General features: G+C 39.4%; 1 protein-coding gene across 1 annotated transcript in view; it reads right to left on the bottom strand.

Annotated features, from left to right (window-relative positions):
• COL4A2 (collagen type IV alpha 2 chain) overlaps positions 1-20,932 on the bottom strand; it is a 372,124-nt gene that overhangs the window by 108,169 nt on the left and 243,023 nt on the right. The window contains exons 8-18 of the mRNA XM_069757929.1: positions 17,576-17,647; positions 16,834-16,869; positions 16,693-16,755; positions 15,196-15,231; positions 14,262-14,303; positions 12,215-12,262; positions 9,590-9,676; positions 7,546-7,590; positions 7,298-7,360; positions 4,819-4,863; positions 4,147-4,200 (exon numbers count right to left, since the gene is read on the bottom strand). Coding sequence (XP_069614030.1) covers positions 4,147-4,200; positions 4,819-4,863; positions 7,298-7,360; positions 7,546-7,590; positions 9,590-9,676; positions 12,215-12,262; positions 14,262-14,303; positions 15,196-15,231; positions 16,693-16,755; positions 16,834-16,869; positions 17,576-17,647 — 591 coding nt within the window. The remainder of the gene's footprint in view (positions 1-4,146; positions 4,201-4,818; positions 4,864-7,297; positions 7,361-7,545; positions 7,591-9,589; positions 9,677-12,214; positions 12,263-14,261; positions 14,304-15,195; positions 15,232-16,692; positions 16,756-16,833; positions 16,870-17,575; positions 17,648-20,932) is intronic.

Here is a 20,932-nt window from a genome sequence, read left to right on the forward strand (position 1 = left end):
TATGCCTCCATGCGTATACTGGGGAGACCATGCAGCGCCCCCTACCTGTTACAGGGGTCACTGCATCACACACCCCACTATAACCCTTGAGCGCAACCATTTATAATTTAGAGATCTGGGCTTGAGACATTTGGTGTTTAATTAGAGCCCAGATAAAATTCCATCTGCCATTTGGTGCTGTTATGGGCATGTTGCAATAGTGGAGCAGTGCAGTATTTACATGATGCCCTCTTTAAACTCCTGCTGGTAAAACACATTTGTGGCGTTACCCTGTACCTATGAAGACAATTGAGTCTAGTGATTTTTGATATATAAGCATTTGTTGTGTATTGATATTGTTGTTGTCTGTGATTAAGGATGAACATCTGGAACCACGGCACCCCACTCTAAATCTTGGGCGCACCAATTTTTTTATATGAGGTCTGGGCTTATTGGTTATTCCTAACACCTATATTTTAAAGTCCTTTGCACGCGTGGCCTCATTTTTGTCTCCTTCATTCTATCTATGGTTTTGGAGAGTTAGTAGGGTGAGTGTGAAGGGAAATTGAGGGTAAGGCGATTTGGAGAGGGGGTGCCATTTTGCGTATTGTCTAGGGTGCCAACCTCCATGGCAAGGCAGGGACAACCAATCTGGGTGAGTTGAGGGTGAGAGCCAACCAAAAAGAACCAAAACCTACCCCTAAAAACATCAATATTTATTTATTAATTACGTACAATACCAAAAAATACAAAGTGAGATAAAAACACATCCCTGTAGGAACCCAACTAACAGAGATCAGGGATACAGCCTATATCTAAAGTACAAAATTGAATATTAGGGCTCCAGATGACATCCCCATCCCTGAATACCACGGTATCTTCCCACCAGCCCAGGAGCAAATTGGCATACGTGGGTGCACAAGGGCTACCCATAGCTGTGCCCCTGAGCTGGTGATAGTACCTCCCCCCAAAGAGGAAGACGTTGTGTCTAAGGACAGACTGCAATAAGTCCAATATAAACTCATTGTGTGATGTTAAATGGCTACCTCTGGTGCTCAAATAATACCTGGCTGCCATTATGCCCTGTTCGTGAGGTATACTGGAATATAATGCTTCTACATCAATTGATGCCAGGATAGTACCTGGTTCAACACTGATGCCATCCAGCTTATTCAGAAGATCCGTGGTATCCCTAAGATGTGATGGAAGGGCCGTTACAAAATTTCTCAGGACTGCCGCCGTGGAGCGGGGGCGCCACATCGCATATGTAGGGTGCCAACCTCCGCTGTCAGGAAGGATATCAGTTTCCAGGGCCTATTAGGGCTAGGAGAGGCATATTGTATCCAGAAAGATCCTGCTTGTTCTTTTTTTCAATTTTTGATTGTTTCACTTTTGATAGTTTTTTATTATTATTTTTTGGCGTTTTTTCATTTTTTCTATTTGTTTTTTTGGTATCATAATAAAGCTTCTACAGATGGTACTTTAGATACAGGCTGTATCCCTGATCTCTGTTAGTTGGGTTCCTACAGGGATGTGTTTTTATCTCACTCTGTATTTTTTGGTATTGTATGTAATTAATAAATAAAGATTGATGATTTTAGGGGTAGGTTTTGGTTCTTTTTGGTTGGCTCTGTTATATACTCTCCTTTAAATAATTGAATGGACAGTTGTACTTTTGTGGGTTGAGGGTGAGCCAGATCCGTTTTTTTTCCCTGACATTCACCCTGCATTATATGTTTGGGTATTCCAATGTATTTCAGTTTTCTTGTTTTTTGTATTTGATTGTATTTGCTTTTCATTGGGCTCCCGAGGTGGAGAAGGTCATTTGTTGTGTTTATTATCTCTAAGGACATATCCTCCTTGGGTTCACTGATCTTTTTCACAACACTATATCCATTTCTTTTCACCATGGCACTATTATTCCTTTGTTATTGGGAAATTGGACCAACTGGTTGCACATAACATCTAACTAGGGACTGCTAGGTTGCATCCAGGGTTAGCCGTCGGTGAGCGGGGGTACCATATTGCGAACAAGCTAGGCTGCCAACCTCCGCTATTAGGAAGGGTGCAATTAGGGTCTGGCAGGGCCATCTAGGGTGTTTTGTTTATATAATACAATCTGTATATTGCATCTGTGGTTTGCAGGCATTTGTAGAATTTGTCTTCTATTTTTTAATGATGTAAATAAAATTTAGTTTTATAGGTATTAATATTCATGTTAGCCTGTTAATTCACTATACTGCTATATTCCCCTTTTTTTGCACAGCTAATAAACTTCTTTTATTTTCTGCTTGGAGGAGGCTATATCCTGCTAGGAACTAACAGGCACACCGAGGAATATGTGGGTAAATCTACTGCCTGTCTGAGCACATATACTCTTGTACCTCCTCTCTTTTACTTCCGCTAGATAAGAGATACATATGGTTTTGCTAACCACCATGACTCAAGGGGGTTTTGTACTTGATTTAATATGTGCTCATAAAAAATGAACCACTAAAAGCTGTCCAAGGGCTGAGAACCAGGGAACCATATACTGTATATATATGGGAACCATGTAACTTGTTTTCTCAGTGTTATAAATACATATGAAAATACCAAGAACATTACGTTTTATTCTAATTCCCCAACCATCAGTTTTTGCTTTTTCATTAAACTGTACATTGTATAAGATAATTAAGACTAAAATGTAGATATTTAACTTGGTTGACATATGTGTCAGTAATAGAATGTTTGCTAATATATGAATATGGGATTTTTCAATGTTTTGCTCAATGGACATCTATACAGCTCCACTTAAAGGACGGAAACATCTACAGCTTCAGACTAGTGCTTACATGTAGCAGTTTTAGTCACTTTTCAACCTAATGTTATCCATCCTAATGAGCTGTAGTTCCATTTCTTTTTCACCAGCAAATTGGAAACATCCATGCTATCCTATATCTGACAGGGAAAGAAAGATACCTCCATGGAGAAATGTTCTGTCATTTTTTGCAATGGCTGTCCTTTCTGATACATTTTGGGATTTGTTTTCTTATATTGTTCCATATGTATACTTACTCTGCATTTTAACTTTAGCAAAGGGTGATGTATTCATGCATTAGGGTCTCTGCGCTCTTACTCCCTGCGTTTTTGTATTCTTTAACATTTTTTGAGACTATTACTCTTTTGTTTATTTCATGTACAAAAGTTTTAACAAAACCGAAATTAGTTTCAATTTTATGCAAGTTGGCAAATATTCTACATCTTTCAGGAACAGAATTAAAGGGAACCTTTCATGTCTCCAAATGCTATTTATCTGCAAATATGGGGTTAATCTTTAGGTTCACAGCGTTCTAAAGTCATGCGGCCGCTGTACTGAGAGTCCGACTACCGGGAACGAAATGAACTGTATTCCTCCGGCTTTCAGTCATAGTTTTGTGCCGGTGTGGCTTCAGTCACCGCTCAGTATACAGTGAGCAGCAGCTGTGAGCATGCCCTGGCACACTGACTGATACGTGCTTATAGATGCCACTCACTGTATACTGAGCGGTGACTGATGCTGCGCTGGCTGTATCTCTATGACTGAAAGCCTGAGGCTGACAGGAGGAATACATTTCACATCCTAATGGAAGCCTGGCTTTCATTATAGCATCTGCACAGCTTTAGAATACTATTAACTTACAAATGAACCCCACAACTGCAGGTTCACAGCTTTTGGGGACATGACTGGTTCCCTTTAAATAAAGTATTTTCTGCACCAAACATATTATGTCAACGTGCACTAGTTTATTATGTAATTTGTCCTTGTTATGTAACTGGTCATTGTTTTAGGCTTTGTAAATGCAGGCATTTTGTAATATTTGAGATTATGGCATTTGCAATATTTGACAAGAAATGCAAAATGTCTAAATAGACCTTACTTGCATCTGAAATAAAAAAAGTTTATAAATAAAAAAGTATACAAACACAAGCACAGTTTTCGTTCTCTACAGCTAGCTAACAGTGCACAAAACTCCTAATGAAAGAATTAAGAATTATAGGTGTAAAACGTACAACATATGTCTGGTGAAGGATAACGCTCATTCGCACAGAATAGGAGCAAAGAGTATCACAGAACTTAGTAATAATTTATACATAATACTGATTAAGGACATTTGTTGTAATGGAACTGTATATAAACCTATTTACCTTTAGTCCTCTAAAGCCAGGTATTCCTGGATAGCCAGATCTTCCAGGCATTCCCTATTAAAGTAGAAAATAGTGAACTTCAATTAAGGTAAATAAGCATGCAAGTGCCACACGTAGACTAGATTTCTAGGTATCCGATGTTGGCATAACCCAAATAAAATAAATCTATAAATAAGTCTGATACTATAGGAAAAGGCATATGAAAGATATATGAAAAAGACATAGTCAGGGTTGGACATATACAATTGGCGCAGTCGCACAGGGCCCAAGAGCTAAGGGGACTGATTTCAACCTCAAAAGCATCAAGCAGCTTCTGCCACAGACACATTATTGGGCTGCAAAGGGTCCACACACTTTTTTTGCACAGGGACCTTCTTCTATCTATGCCTGCCCCTGAGCATAGTAATATACTACGTGGCATGGATTACAGCATTGCTTCATCTTCTTGTACATCAAAGGGCTACCACCTGTGACTTTTTCCTAAAACCACATCTCCCAGCATGCCCTAAAATCTGGTGGTCGGGGCAGGTTGGGACTTGTGGCTTATGAGCTGGGTTGCTACAACCTGCACACAACTGCCATATAAAAATGTCCATTAATACTATTGTCTGTAATTCACAATAAAAGCATACAATAAATCGTATAGAAACACTGAGAATGAGGTAAGCTTACGTCATATCCAGTTTCACCAGGCTGCCCATCGTTCCCAGAAAAACCCTGCGAGATATATTGTTATTATTATGTTCAATTTTTTTCTGCAGACTATTCCCATAATTAGATTTTCTCTGCTTAATTTCCATAATAAATAAAAAAAATTTCAACAAGAAACGGCAGCGATGATCGGTTTATTTCTTTGCACAGGTTAGAGGAAATAAGACTGCAAGTGCCAAGGGAAGAGAACAGAGGAAGATATAAGCACCCATTTTGTTAGGAGAATACTAGTTAAGGCATCATGCAGATGACCGTGTTAGATGTACGTGTTTTAGCCTTTTTTCCACGGATACAACACATGCCCATTATAATCTATGGAGCTATTCACGTGTTTTTTCAGGGATCGTGTGTCCATGCAAAACATGTCCGTTTTTTTCCAACAGCACGGATGAAAAGTCCAAATGCAAGTTTATGGGTCAGAGACAAACATGTATGGCGCACAGGTTGCATCCGCATGCCATCCGTGCACTGTCCGTATTTAACATTGCAAAATTTAGGAGAAACTTTGTAATTTCTTTATCTATTTGTGAAAATTACTGATGACACATGCGTGTTTAACCCCTTTCTGACATTTGGCGTAATAGTACGACGATGTTGGACACCCTCCCTTTTATGTGGGCTCCAGCGATGAGCCCACATCTTTCCAGGCACATGTCAGCTGTTTTGAACAGCTGACATGTGCCCACAATAGCCAGAGGTTGAATCGCAGTCCTCTTGCAGCTGTTAACCTGTTAAATGCCGCTGTCAACCTCTGACATCGGCATTTAACACACACTCCTGGCATCTGCGGCGGAAATCCCATCCATTGGCGCCCGTGTCATATGACCGCGGGTCGCCGATAGTTTGGCATGACAACCAGCGGTCTCCAGCAGACCTCTATGGTTGTCACTGCCGGATAGATATGAGCGCCGCCCAGAGGCGATCGGGTTATGGAAGCTTTAAGTATGGAGACTATTGAAGCATTCCAAAAGTAAAAAAAAAAGTTTTTAAAAATATTTTAAAAATCAAAAAAATATAAAAGTTCAAATCATCGCTTTTTGCCCCATTCAAAATAAAACAATAAAAAAAATACACATATTTGGTATCACCGCAACATTGCATTAAAATGCAATAACAGGCAATCAAAAGATCATATCTGCACCAAAATGGTTTTTAAAAACATCAGCTCGGCACGCAAAAAATAAGCCCCCACCCATCCCCAGATCACAAAAAATGAAGATGCTACGGGTATTGGAAAATGGCTCAATTTTTTTTTCAACAAACTTTGGAATTTTTTTTGCTTAGATAAAAAAGAACCTAAACATTCTTGGAGTCTATGAACACATAATGACCTGGAGAATCATAGTGGCAGGTCAGTTTTAGTATTTAGTGAACATAGTAAAATAGCAATACAAAAAACAGTTGTGGGATTGCACTTCTTTGCAATTTCATCGCACTTGGAATTTTTTTTCCCCTTTTCTAGTACAGGATATGTTAAAACCAATGAAGTTGTTCAAAAGCACAACTCGTCCTGCAAAAAATGAGCCCTCACATGGCCATATTGACATAAAAAAAAGCTATGGCTCTGGGAAGAAGGGGAGCAAAAAATGAAAACGCAAAAACGAAAATACCTCCGGTCATGAAGGGGTTAAAAACTGACATGTGAATGAGACCTAAACAGGACCTGTCGCAAGCTTAGAAGTGGGCAGTTTTTCCAAGGCATTATTTTCCCTTTTGTCCCTTAAGTATTCTTTTTTTTTTAATTCTCCATACAGTTCCAGAGATGTGGGCCTTTTTATTTACTACAATCATTTTTTACTCACTGGATTCTCTGGGGTTGGGTCAACAGTGGACCTGGTGACAGCAAAAATGGGCAGTGAAATTATAATTAAATTGTAAGTGATTGAAAAACATGCTTCTTAGTATATTTTAATAGGACTGAAGCAGTTTGTTCAATGGGAAGCATGTGTATGTTATTTTGCATGAATTTTCTCGGGTCATGTGCTGTTCAGGTTGTCTGTCAAATAGCATTATTAGTGTCTATTAATTAATCTCCAACTCCTATATGCTATATTACTAGCACTCCTACTTATAAGGACAATATCTTTCCTCTGTCCTAACTCTGTTTGTCGTACTGTATGTGCAAACTTGTTTCAACTTGGTTTTGTACAGTTTGCTAATAAACCTAATTTGCAATGAGGGTTGATTAATTTTTTAATAACCGCACTCCAAAAAATAAATGCCAAATTACAAATGCAAATACAATACATTAAATATAGTATAATTAATTACTATTATTGGTACATATCAATTCATGTCTGTACAATGTATTTGTATTTCCAAAGTTGGAAGGAGAAGTATCATATGAGCAATGTGTCACCGGAAGCTAGAAAGACTGAATATGCAATAGGAAGCAGCAATTAACTGAATTTTTGGATATGTTTTGTGGTATATAACTTACCCTTGCTCCTGGGAAGCCCATTATACCTTCTTCTCCTTTTTCTCCTTCAATAGCACTTTGTCCCTAAAAAAATAAAAGCATAATTTACATTACTGTTTCTCCTTTTTGGACATTGCCAGGTGTCATAAGGAGACTTATAGGCCAGACAGTGCTTCCTTGGAAAAGGGAACATGAGAATAGCAGAAAACATAAAGCATCATAACATAAAACACATCAGTCAACATCAACATAGGTATTCAAAAACTTACTTTTAATCCAGGATTTCCTTTCTCTCCTTTGACACCCTTTTCTCCCTAGAAACATTTCACAAGACATTTAATTAAATGATTTGTCCAGCTCCAGGGATTGCCAAATCCTAACAATGTGCAATGTGCATGCTGTAATTGTGAGATTTGTCTTGGCTTGCCAGTGGTTGTCATGTGACTGCAAATATATTATTTGCACACTGGAGGTCACATACCGACTAGATTCTCATCTGCTTTTCTCAATGCTCTGAGAGAGGCTGGGGAGAAACTAGTCGGCATGTGACTGCAAGTGCCCAAATTTCATACTTGTGGTCACATGACAATTGCTCAAACTGGCAAGCAGAGACAAATTAAAAAGTACCGTATGTATATTACACACTGTTAGGATTCAGCAAGCCATGAGGGTTTCTGAAAATGTTGCCATGGGAGTACAACGTTTTTTATAGTGATTATATTAGAAATTGGAAATCGATTTGCAAGGCTCTGGTCATTTAGCCAGATCAGCAATCTGTGACCGCTGTATGGAAGGCCTGCGAAGCTCATTACCTTCCGTCATTCCCAGCTCCTGTCTTGATTAGCTTGGCTGGTGAGACATCATCGTTTCAGTGTGGCACACACATGACATTGTGCAGCATTGCTAATCAAAAGAAGAGCCTGGAAGTAAGAAGATTTGCAAGCCTACTATTCTAATGGTCACAGATTACTGACCTGGCCAATCGACCGATGTCCTGCTAATCGATTCTCCCATCTCTATAAACTATCATCAGAAAAGGACTTATTATTTAAATCAGACATTTGTGCTACATGTATGTTTTAAAAAAATTGACAACGTTTTTTTTCTTCATGTTACAATATTTCTTTAAAAAAATAGTAATCTTACAGTTTTCACAACGACTACAAGGGCTTTTTTTAATCTCATACATCCTGTCATTTCAGAAAGAGTTTTCAGCAGACTCCTTATATCTATAGACAGGGCATAACACCGGATCCACTAGGTGATGTCACAGTTCACCGTTATCCTCCCTTCATAATGAAATCTACAAATGCTCATTAGATGCTTAAATACAAAAAGATAGGGTCAGACTCTATTCATTGTGGCTAATGTATGTGTATTATTTTCTGAAACAACAGGAAATTAGAATCTAAAAAGCCCAATGGCCAGTGTGAATATTGTAAGATTTCTATTTTTTTATTTTTAATACAGATTGTGAAATGAAAAAAGGCAATTAAAAATACACTGAATACAAAAGCCTGATGAAAACAATAGGTTATTTTCTGATGATAGCTTCCCTATAAAGAAAAAAGCAAGAAATAATGAATAGTGGTCCATTTTGTCCACCTGACATATCTACAACCTGGCCTCTTGAACTGATACATATTACTTTGGGATTTATATAAAAATTAAACTGCACAAACACTTCATACCTAATATTATGTTATAGCAGACATGTTAAAGTGATTTCTGCAACTACAGATGTGTCACATATATCTAAGTGGTTGCTTTATACAGTTGTTCTTAGATTTTAGGAAACACAATTTAGATCAATTAGACAGGTACAGAAATTTCTGCAACAATTCATGTGAACATAGCATAACAGTCATTACCTGGCATTCAGCACAGGCTGACAATACAGTAGAGCAGAGGTCCCCAACCTTTCTGACCTTGAGAGTTACATTCAGCTCTGAGAAATGGTCGCAAGCCACATTCATCTCCTGCCCCACTCACAGTAGTGACACCCACAGCCCCATTACCAATATAATGACAGCCAAAGCTTTTTCACTGAACTCACACCAAGGCAGTATGCCAAGCTCCAGGGTTTCCTGTCTTAATCCCATTCAGATCTGCTCTTTGCTACATACAAAAGTCTCCATCTGGAGACCTTCACTTCATAGCTGGTTGCTTCAGCTGGCGCTAATGCTCTAAGCTGGCAGACAGCCGTGAGCCACACATCACAGGCCGGCGAGCCATATGTGGCTCTCGAGCTACAGGTTGGGGACCCCAGGAGTAGAGAAAAGTCAGCTTCTCAATAGTGATTAGAGTACTTACAATATAATCTAATAACGATATATCAGATGGTTTCACCAACTCTAGGTGGCATGGTGCGCCTGTGGGTCCCGTCGCCCCTGGTTCACCCTGTAGAAGCAGAAAAATACAAGTATTGTTCACATCTGATGTTTTGGATCTGTATGGAATTGTGAATGAGTATTCATGTAGTACATGAGATCTTGAGACATTGTTAATTTTATTCCAAGTATTATAAAAGAAAAATAAACTTGATTCTCATGTTCTTCATAAACAAAATGTTTAAGAGAAAGTAACAAAAATAAAATAAAATACAGATGATACAAAGGGAACACGCACTGACGTCTGCTCCAGGGTACAGAATGCATGGCACAGCAAGAAATACAGCATTTGAAGGTGTTATATGACTGAACCAAGTATATTTGAACTCTTTTGCTGCTAGGAATCTCCAGCCCTCGAGCATTATAAATGTAAGATGTAAAAAATATATAAAAATATTTCTATTCACTTTCGTTGCTCCCTGCCCACTGCCGAGTCCTGTGCATGACCGTTTTGTCGTATTTCTGGCCCGATGTTCACTCTAGGTTGAGGCTTCTGGCCCTGAGAAGGCACCAGATATAGCTTTATATGCAGTGAACTCCAGGGCCCGCTTGTGGGGAAAAGCCCCGGCCTTGATTGAACATTGGGCCAGAGATGTGACAAAGGTACACAGGACCATACATAAGGCAGGGTGCAGGGGAGGCGGGAAAAAGATCGTCAAAAGGTAAAAAATAAAAACACACTCGCCTCATCACTCACCCTCCTCCCCGTCCCCACTGCTCCCTGTCTGATATCCAGTTCTTTGCCCCTCTGTTGCTTTGCATCTCCAGCACAGTGTTCACTTTAGTCAGGGCCAGAGATGCAATGCGACAAAGTCGTGGAATAACAGACAGCGAGCGGGGAGCAGTGGTGGCCTTAGAGGTGAGCAGTGAGATGAATATGTTTTTTTTTCTCTTTTTCTTTTTTATCAGCCTTCTACTCTTCAACAAGGTGGTGGCCACATTTGGCCGCCATCTTGGTGAAAACATGCCGAGTGAATTATAAGAAATCCGTATTCTCCAGAATGCGAGTTTTTGTAAAATTCACGTAGAATTCGATTCAACTCAAATGTTTTCATGACACACTGTACTGTAGTATATTTAGGTTGATATTTGTTAAATTAATTAAATAAAAAAAAAGAAAATTTGCACTTTTCAAATTTTAATGTGTTGGTCACACCACACAAAAGAGTAAATTTCTCATCTGTTTACTTTATCATGATGTTATGTGTATATGTCCGATTATTTTTGGGGGGTGACATTAGATGGCTTATAAGATGTGCAGCAAATTTCTCAAATTAAAAAAAAAACTATTTTTAAGGGAACCGTTTAGTTCCCAAGTGCTTTTGATGGGCCTATTTATTACAATCCCCCTGCAAATTACACTATTTTTTAAAATGCATACCTAGTATTCTACATGATGTATAGTAGTTTTTGTTAACCATTCAGTAGCTTTACATGATCTAAGGCATGATCTAAGGCAAACATTTTCAAAAGAAGTAGTAGGAGAAAGAAGAACAACATAATTACTCAAGAGTATGGAAATACCCTATATGTTGTCGGATACTATTGTTTTGGTGCACTGTATGACTCAGAAGGGCAGTAGCACCATTTGGAGCTCAAATTTTGTTGAAATGGTTTCCAGTCGCCAGATTGCATTTGCTGAGACCTTTACGCATTAGTAGAAAAAACAAACACTCAAAGGTGATACCATTTTTGTAAACTATACCCCTGAAAGCATTTATTGAGGGGTGTAGTGACTATTTTGACCCCCAAATTATGGGGAGTGAATAGAGTATCTTCGGCGTGCTTGAATACTATATTCGAGTCGCCATGGCTGCATATCTCGCGGTTGTACGACATCTGCAACACATGCAGAGATTGTCTAACAAACAGGCAATCTCTGCATCAGTGCGGCTGTTGGACAGCTGCGAGACATGCAGTTGAGGCTACTCGAATACAGTATTCAAGCATGCCAAAGATACTCTACTAGCACACAACCATGCTTGGATAATCCGAGCACGTTCGCCCCTCACTAATTGCAATATATTAAGAGGATGAAAATTTTGATGGCAGTGCTTATTAGGTAGCAGTTCTTGGGAACTGATCAAATTATTGGTATTCTATTGGAAGAAAATAATATTGTAATGGTGATCTATTTACAGACAATAAAAACACAGGTTCTGATTAATCTTTAAATTTGCGCTGGATTATAAATGGTTCTAATACTGACTGTTATGCTTGCGCCTTATTCATTGTTTAGTTTGTGTAATTTTAAGTTCACCTTACTTGGGTTTGTCTGTTTTTTTGTTTTGAAAACATGGGTTTGGTTTTACTTTTCACAATCTTTTAGCCTAATTTATCATTTTCGACTATTTTAAATGTTGCTAAATTTTTGTGAAATTACTCTTCAGTACAAAATCTGTCTAATATTATTTTTGCGCACTTGAAAACTAACCTATATAACATCTTAAAGGACCTTGGAACTTTTTGCTCAGTAGGCATACACTTAGACAGAAAATTGTACACATTATAAATGAACTATAAAATCATAAAGAGATGTTCTGATTACTGCTAATTGACATGGAAGGCCTTGGGGTCCAGGACTGCCTTGTTCACCCTGTAATGTAAGCATAAATATGGTTAGAATAACTTAATGTGGTGATAATTCCCGTATACTCTACATCATAAACATTCAATTCTAAGAAAAGCAACTGTGTGGAAGCATTGTTTACTTGCATATTTAGACAATGGTGTAATATGGTCATCGCAAAATGATACTTTACCTTTCAGAATTTCACGAGTTCAAAAAATGAAAGTGCAAGCCTGCACAACTGCAGTCAGGCATGTTTTTCTTTGAAAAGCTCTCATTTGAGAGAGAATACAGGTTGAAGAGCCAGCTGGAGACGTAACAAATCCTGCACTGCACATGGCTGGTACCTCGCCACACTGCCCACATTTGTACATAGAAACAGACCGGTCAAAGAAATGAAGTAATACCATGCGGTACTGATGTAATGCTCCAAAGTTGTAGTGTATGTGCCCTTAAGATGTAGCAGAGCTAGCAGCTGCCCTTTGAAGATAATGCACATGAGAATTCAGTATACAGAAGTGGGTTATATATGTATAGAGTGATGTACATGTTATGTTCTGCTATCAGGAGGTTGTAAAGAGTTAACCATATATGGCCTTAAGGTCATACAGTTAAACCACATGACTGGGTCCTGGGTTTGGTAAAGAAGGAAACATTTTGTGTACAAGTGTAATGCTTAGGAAAGCTGAAGGGACAGGCAAGGAAGCAGTCAAAGCTCCTGTATAAAAGAAACCACAGCCTTCGCTTCAGATAATTGTGATAAGGACTGTGCATCTAAGCAGAAGTTGGAGTTCAGAAATCACTGCACCATTTATAGATCTGCATTACTGAATCTCTGTTAAATAATCATTTATCTGGATATACCTGTGCATTTGTGCAAGATGTAAAAGTTCATAACAGCCCTCTCTGGCCTCCCTGTTTTCTTGACTATTTGGAGAGCACAACATTACATCACACTACTAGGAAGCAGAGGTTAATGATGTGCACCCTGGCGTCAAAAACTTTATTTTCTTTATTTTTTAGTCCCTGCCATAGTGAAGTGGTAACATCTGCACACAACATGGTGTGTGGCCTATGGAATAGTAGTGTGTGCATTACAATTTCTGGTGTCCATGAACAGGATCCTACTAAATTAAAAGGTGCGCAAAGAGCCCCAGCACACTGTGACTGCAGAGTTTGATTATTGAACTGTAAATGTGACCACAGTAAGGACAAGCACAGCACCAGAAGTAAGCTTCATCATGCCTCAGCCATTTGCTGGACAGCATGCAAAAGAAGAGGAAGTCCCACCTCCACCACATTACATCACACTACTACATCACACTTTGTCCCTGCCATAGTGAAGTGGTAACATCCAAACACCACAAGGTATGTGACCTATGGCATAGTAGTGTGTGCCTTACACTGTCACTGGAGTAGTGCCATCTCTCCATATCGTCCTAAGCAAACTTCAAATTCTAGAGCATTTCGTAAAAATACCTGGTTACAATCGTGCACTGGTTAAGGCATAATGAATGCTACTTGCAGTTTGTGCAGCATGAATCGAGTGACAAATCTCTTTCAAAGAGGTTTTCTCAGGATCCTATCATCAGTAGCACACTGCTCCCCTGCCTTTCTGCTTGTCAGGAATAATACAATCCTGATGATTCACAGGTTGGGCCATCAGTATATGTGAGGCAATGGAAATGTTCACTCTCCAATAGTGCTATATGAGGCAGCATTGCTTCTGTGGCACTGGAGGAGCACAATAGCACAGGAATCTGGCCAGCTTCAGAGCAGAGCTTGCAAGCTCAATAGCAGACAGCTGGCAAGCACATGCTCTTTTCCTAGGAAGATGACCAACTCTTACAGATTGGAGAAGTGACCAGAAATCCTGGAATTGAGCTTTGAGCTATAAATTACAAAGTTGCTTGCTTTTTCTGAGCATTATGCAATTTTACACTTTTAGGAAGAAGAGATAACCCCTATAATCACTAAGTAACATCACTACCTAGAATATTTTCTTATGTAATAAAGTGTTGCTTACCTGTTTTCCTTTCTGTCCGTAAAATCCAATGCCCTTACTACCCTTAAAAAAAGACAAAATAAATGCTAAAGCATAAAAAAAGAAAAGGATATTCCTAAACATTTTTTTTAAATCACTAAACTATTTTATTTTAGTATATTAAATATACTATCTTTTATGTTACACACATAAATCTCATGTATTTAAAACCAAACAATGTAATCTGACGGTTAAGTAAATTTTTACTAACAATTTTAAACTGTTTTTCCCTTACTTTAAAAGTTATTAGCAATAGGTCTAGGGTGGGATAATAATAAAAATTGCTTCATTTACCTCCAAGGCCGGTGCTGCTCCTCTATACAGGCCCTGCCAGTTTTAGGGCATCAACATTCAAAGGGGAGGCCACATGACTGCTGCACCAATCAGACCCCACTGGCTGCAACCTTCTCTTCCATCCACACTAGCTTCTTCACTGTAGGTGAGTTGTGAAGGCTGCAGACAATCAGCAGCAGCTGCAGCAGTCATGTGAATATTTACCCTTCCAAAACTTGATGCTCCAAGACCGGCAAGGGACAGAGTAGCATGTGCGGTGGTTCACTTGTCTAGGAGCTCAGTAAAGGAATTAGTTTTTTTTTTATTATACCACCCTTGGCCTATTGACAACATTTTAAGTAGAGAAAAACGTATTTAGGATGCCATATAAACAACGTGATGCTCAGCCAACGATATTCACGTGTAGTAAGTAAGCTGGAAACATTTTTTAATTTCAATAATGTAATTAATATAAAATGAAACAATAAAAGAATTCAAGACACAACGCTGTCAACATATTAGTTACTAAGTTTACATAGAAGCTGTAAATGTTGTTTCTCTTCATGGTATTTCTGCCGCATTGACAATTTAAATTTAGTGATATATTAAAATATAATGTGATTTGCGCCTTTATAAAACTTACAGGTGGTCCTGGTGCTCCTGGAGGCCCCGGAGATCCCTGTAGAGAAATCCAATGGTTTGTTATAATGAACAGCAAATCACTAGTAGGTTCTTTGGAATCTACAGGTCTTCAAAATGTTAGCACTAAGTTCAATAACATCATTCAATTACCCCATTCATTCATTTATTGAGTATAACTCAGCTTTGTGCAGATGGAAATTCATAAGACTTTGTTATGGTGATCATTATTTTCTCTAAGGAATAAGGGACACTGATGCGAAACGCGCGTTGGGGAACACGGCCGTGGAGCAGACAGGACTACTTAAGATAATGGGTAACCACTACCTTCATAATACATAATACATCCAGCATGAACCTGCTGTTGCTTTCTAACAGATATTGAGCTATTGTCCTATCTAAACCTTTCCTATCTTTGGATTACATTAATTATTGACATCAGATTACTCATATGTCTCTTTTTGAAACTATAGGATTTTTTGTTGCACGTATCTTATCATGTCCTGATCTATTCCTTGGTCAAAACTTTTTACCTTTGGATGACATCACAACTGTACCTATAATTATGTATTGATATATATTTTGTGATTATTTTCTTTTGTAACTAATAACCTTTGATATTCTTTTAGCCTATTCAGACTCTAGTCCTCCTTATACCATACGTTAATATGAGTCGTTGCAATACATAGGTGCACTACCAATATAGTACTGGTATCCGTACATAATAGATATATGAGAGCTTGTATTTAGCGGGACTCCTTAATGTTTGAATTACACAGAGCCATAAGTTTATATTATTCTGGCAATAGCGTTATATAAGGGCTTGTTTTTTGTGGGACAAACATTTGTTTTTACTTGTGCCATTTAGTACAATCTAGTCTATATGTCTTCCTGATCTAATTTTTACTGCGTGTATGTGATAGAATAAATATCATATTTCATTCGTTTGGACAAAAAAACATCCGGTGAAATTTGTTAATTTTATAACATTTTCTATATTGTGTTGTAACATTTCAAGAAAAGGGGGTGGCTCAAACTTTTATATTTTTAGTAATATTTTTTACAACTATTTGTAGTATTATTTTTTACAGTTTTCATTATTTTCCCTTAAAGAACTTGAAGCTGCGATCAATTGATCATTTGTAAATCCTGCAATCTCTTGTGAACTCTAGTGACAGGCTGGTCTTTATAGGTGTACAAACATGGCAGACACCATGACAGCACTATAGGCATCCTCCACAACAGAGCTGGAACACGCTCAGCTCCTGAGCCTGCTCTATTAATTTAGCATAAACATCCATTATATATGTATGGTGGATGTCGCCAAGGGTTTAAAAGAGGATCCCTTTGACACACTTTTAGCTGAGCCACTGTACTTTAGGTTGTCTCTTTTTTTCATATATCATACAAGTAAACCAAGAATATTTTAGTCTCTCGGGAAAATTCTAATGCGGAGAGTATTGTAGTATTTTTATTGTCCCTTTACATCAAATGCACTTACAGGATATCCAGGTTGACCCACTGGGCCAATGAATCCTATAACTCCGGGAGAACCTCTGGCACCCTGTAAAAGTCAAAAGATTATAAGAACTGAGCAGGAAAAAACACTGAAAATGAAAATGTTATAAATAATATAACTCACTGGAACTCCAGTAATTCCGGGTACACCAGGATCCCCCTAAAAGGAGAAAAGGAGAAACAACAAACTACATTAACAAAGTATGTAGTAGTGGTTGAAAATACAGCAGAGCTGAATATTTCCATATGTTTGGTGCCCTGAGATAACCAAGTATGTTATAGAGCATGTCCACATGTTCTAATAAGAAAGTTTGGATATTTTGGGGCATAAAACATAATAGAAAAATGATTTAAATAATCCCAATGATTTTTTTCTTCAGTTTGCAACACTTCTATCAGAATTAGATTTTTTTAAAGGATCTAAAACATATAGCACATATTTTGTGCCCTAAAAATGGATCTGATGCCCATGAAGGTAATATGGCTCCTCCCTGTAAAATAGAGTTGAAATAGGGCACCTCAATATGACTCCATATGACAATACTGTATGATTCCAGAAGACAACAGGATTTTTCTGTTGAAATATTTAGTAATGGCACATTGGGAAAATTGGGAAATGCGCCCCTGCATGGCTTAATACAGAAGTAATCTCCTCAAGAAAAATTGCTTCTAGTTGACAATATTTTACTAGAGGGCACAATGAAGCAGCAGCAGCAGCACATCGAGTCCCTGGGCTGCTCTGCAGCCTCACACACATGGCTCTGCTATGTGCAGGTATTTAGCATAAGGTGTCTTGTGTACATATTATCTTGTAAATATTCCTAATAGTACAAAGACTGCACAATCTGTATTAATGGTGCACTTACCATTAGTTTCAATTTCAAGTCTCCTGATATATAAGAAGGTTCACCTTTCTGTCCCTTGAGACCGTGTTCCCCCTGTAACATAAAATAAGTATATATTTAATATCCTAGTAACACACTGTTAGGGCTAGCGGAACGCACCAAATACAAAGACAGATAGAGTATGGTGCGTTCGCAGCCCGGGGTCCACCGTGCAGAGATGGAACCTGCTGCCAAGTAATGACGGACTATATGGCGGTACTCATAAGTATACACACGTGGGTTAAACTTCACCCAGCGTGAAGGAAGCGATCCTGTTGCGTCACAGGATCGCGGTACCGCACATACTGCGCGAGCAAGTAGTCAGCAAACTCAACCCCAACTAGGATTGAAGTCCGATTAGACCCTTGCTGGCACAACACCGCAATTGGGTGTGTAAGGAAGCTAAATAACAATAATAGGGCACAAGAGTGCATGCGGTGCCGCACTGACGAACGCCACTAACCACCCAGGCTTGGGTAAGGAAAGCACAGAGGAAGTGCACGGCGCCGTACTGGCGGTCACAGCAACTGGACGCTGTAATGTGTGATTAGTGCTGTAGGATAAGTCGGGCGCTAGATAGCAACCATACACCTTCCGCGAACAGACATTCAATGGGGAAGGGGTATCCAAGGACGACTTGCACTCACAACAAACACACATATGCAAATGTACACTAGCGCATGGCCGTGCGGTCATGCGCAGTTTATATAGTTGCAGCACAGGAAGTGGCCACAGAAACTTTGCCCTTCCAAGACCTGCCAAGAGGACCAATGGAATGTGCTGCAGGGCCTGAGCTGTTGTGAATTCTGTGGCAGAGCTCCCTCCTGTGGTCACAAGTGGTACTTCGGCTGATTCTCTCTGGGAGCTTCCGTTTGTGGAGGAAACTGGTACTGCAGCTTCTGAGTTTCCTCCCTCAGGTGATCTGGTGAGGTCGTTAGGTGCTTCTCTACTTAACCCCACCTAATGCTTTGATTCATGCTTCCTGTCAATGTTCCAGTGTTGGACTTGTGTTTCTCTGGATCATTCCTGTGGCCTGCTGCTCTGCATAGCTAAGTGCTTCTTTGCTATTTGTTGCTATTTTTTCTGTCCAGCTTGTCTATTTGTTTTGCTGGAAGCTCTGGGACGCAAAGGGTGTACCTCCGTGCCGTTAGTTCGGTACGGAGGGTCTTTTTGCCCCTTTGCGTGGTTTTCTTTAGGGTTTTGTGTAGACCGCAAAGTTATCTTTCCTATCCTCGTTCTGTCTAGAATATCGGGCCTCACTTTGCTGAATCTATTTCATCCCTACGTTTGTCTTTTCATCTTACTCACAGTCATTATATGTGGGGGGCTGCCTTTTCCTTTGGGGTATTTCTCTGAGGCAAGGTAGGCTTATTTTTTCTATCTTCAGGCTAGTTAGTTTCTCAGGCTGTGCCGAGTTGCATAGGGAGCGTTAGGCGCAATCCACGGCTGCCTCTAGTTGTGTTTGGAGAGGATCAGGGATTGCGGTCTGCAGTTCCCACGTCTCAGAGCTCGTTCTATTATTTTGGGTTATTGTCAGATCACTGTATGTGCTCTGACCTCCATGTCCATTGTGATACTGAATTGCCTATCATAACACTGAGCACATGACCCTCGATCTCCAACGGGAGATCTTGCCCTGGGCATGCTCAGTGTGTGCAGACAAGGACTTAGTCCCAGAGAAGTCCGCTCGCTGCTGACCAGCACTGGCTTTAATGGCAGAAGCTGAAGAAGCAGCAGTAACTCTCTGTACAGAGTGAGACTGAGCAAGACGCTGGGACCGACGTCCCTGCTGAGCAGACTCCACTGCGGCTGGATAAGAATGGGAGACCGCAGCGGAGATGGCTCGAGATTCCCCCTGTGCAGAAACGGGAACTCGAGACCTAACACACACTACAAAGAAAACTTTTCCTCGCTTAGAAAACTCAAGAGCTAGGTTTATGCGGCAAAATTCTGGAGGGCACACTGTGAACCAGATTTTTTGCCTGATTACCGTAAATGCTTTTTTGCATCACTTTTCAAAAATGTAAAAAAAAAAAAGAGCAGGGCAGAGAGGAGTCCTAAAATGGACCAGAATGCTGCAAAATACTGGTCTAAAGAAGCTCAACCAAGAAAAGAGGTGAAAGGAAGCGGTCAATGTCTAATGTTCCAAGTCTATTAAACAGTGTGCACCACTGTGATAACTTTGCTTGTTTCCTCCAGGTTCATGATGTCTTTATTAAGAACAATATTAATAAATCTGCCCCAGATTTTCTCAATGTGGCTGAAAAATTAATTATTAAATGATGCTCATTAAAATCAATAGGTCCTCTGCTTATTTCTCCAGCTGCCTCTTCTGGCTAACAGAGTAAGATCTGCAGTGGAACCCTTCTATTCCATTCATATGACCTGGCAGAGAATATGTATATGAGTGTCAGCATTTGGAGGGGATGTTATTGTTATTTTGTACGTTCCCCAACTATCAGTTTGTCCCTTCCTGACCAGGCCAACTTTTACAATTTTGGCCAGTGTCACTTTATGTGGTAATAACACTGGAACGCTTCAACGGATCCCACCAATTCTGAGACCGTTTTCTTCAGAAATACTGTACTTAATGATAGTGGTAACATTTGTTTGACATTGGAAATTTGTCGAAAAATTTAGAACATTATGCAATTTTCAAGCTTTTAATTTTTATGCCCTTAAAGGGACACTGTCACCTGAATTTGGAGGGAACAATCTTTAGCCATAGGGGCGGGGTTTTCGGGTGTTTGATTCACCCTTTCCTTACCTGCTGGCTGCATGCTGGCTGCAATATTGGATTGAAGTTCATTCTCTGTCCTCCATAGTACACGCCTGCGCAAGGCAAGATTGCTGCTGGTGCAGGCATGTACTACGGAGGACAGAGAATGAACTTCAATCCAATATTGCAGCCAGCATGCAGCTAGCGGGTAAGGAAAGGGTGAATCAAACTCCCGAAAACCCCGCCTCCATGGCTAAAGATTGTTCCCTCCAAATTCAGGTGACAGTGTCCCTTTAAACCAGAGAGTCATGTCACACAAAATAGGTAATAAATAACATTTCCCACATGTCTACTTTCAATTTTTGAAACATAACAATTTTTTGTTAGGAAGTTATAAGAGTTAAAAGTTGACCAATGATTTTTAATTTTCCCACCAAACTTACAAAACCATTTTTTTAGGGACCACATCACATTTTAAGGGACTTTGAGGGGCCTATATGACATAAAATACCCAAAAGTGACACCATTCTAAAAACTGCACCCCTCATGGTGTTCAAAACCACATTCAGTTTATTATTCTTTCAGTTGCTTCACAGGAGTTAATGGAATGTGGAAGGAAA

The sequence above is a fragment of the Ranitomeya imitator genome, chromosome 3 (assembly GCF_032444005.1).
Source record: "Ranitomeya imitator isolate aRanImi1 chromosome 3, aRanImi1.pri, whole genome shotgun sequence".
In the NCBI taxonomy this organism is placed as follows: Eukaryota; Metazoa; Chordata; class Amphibia; order Anura; family Dendrobatidae; genus Ranitomeya; species Ranitomeya imitator.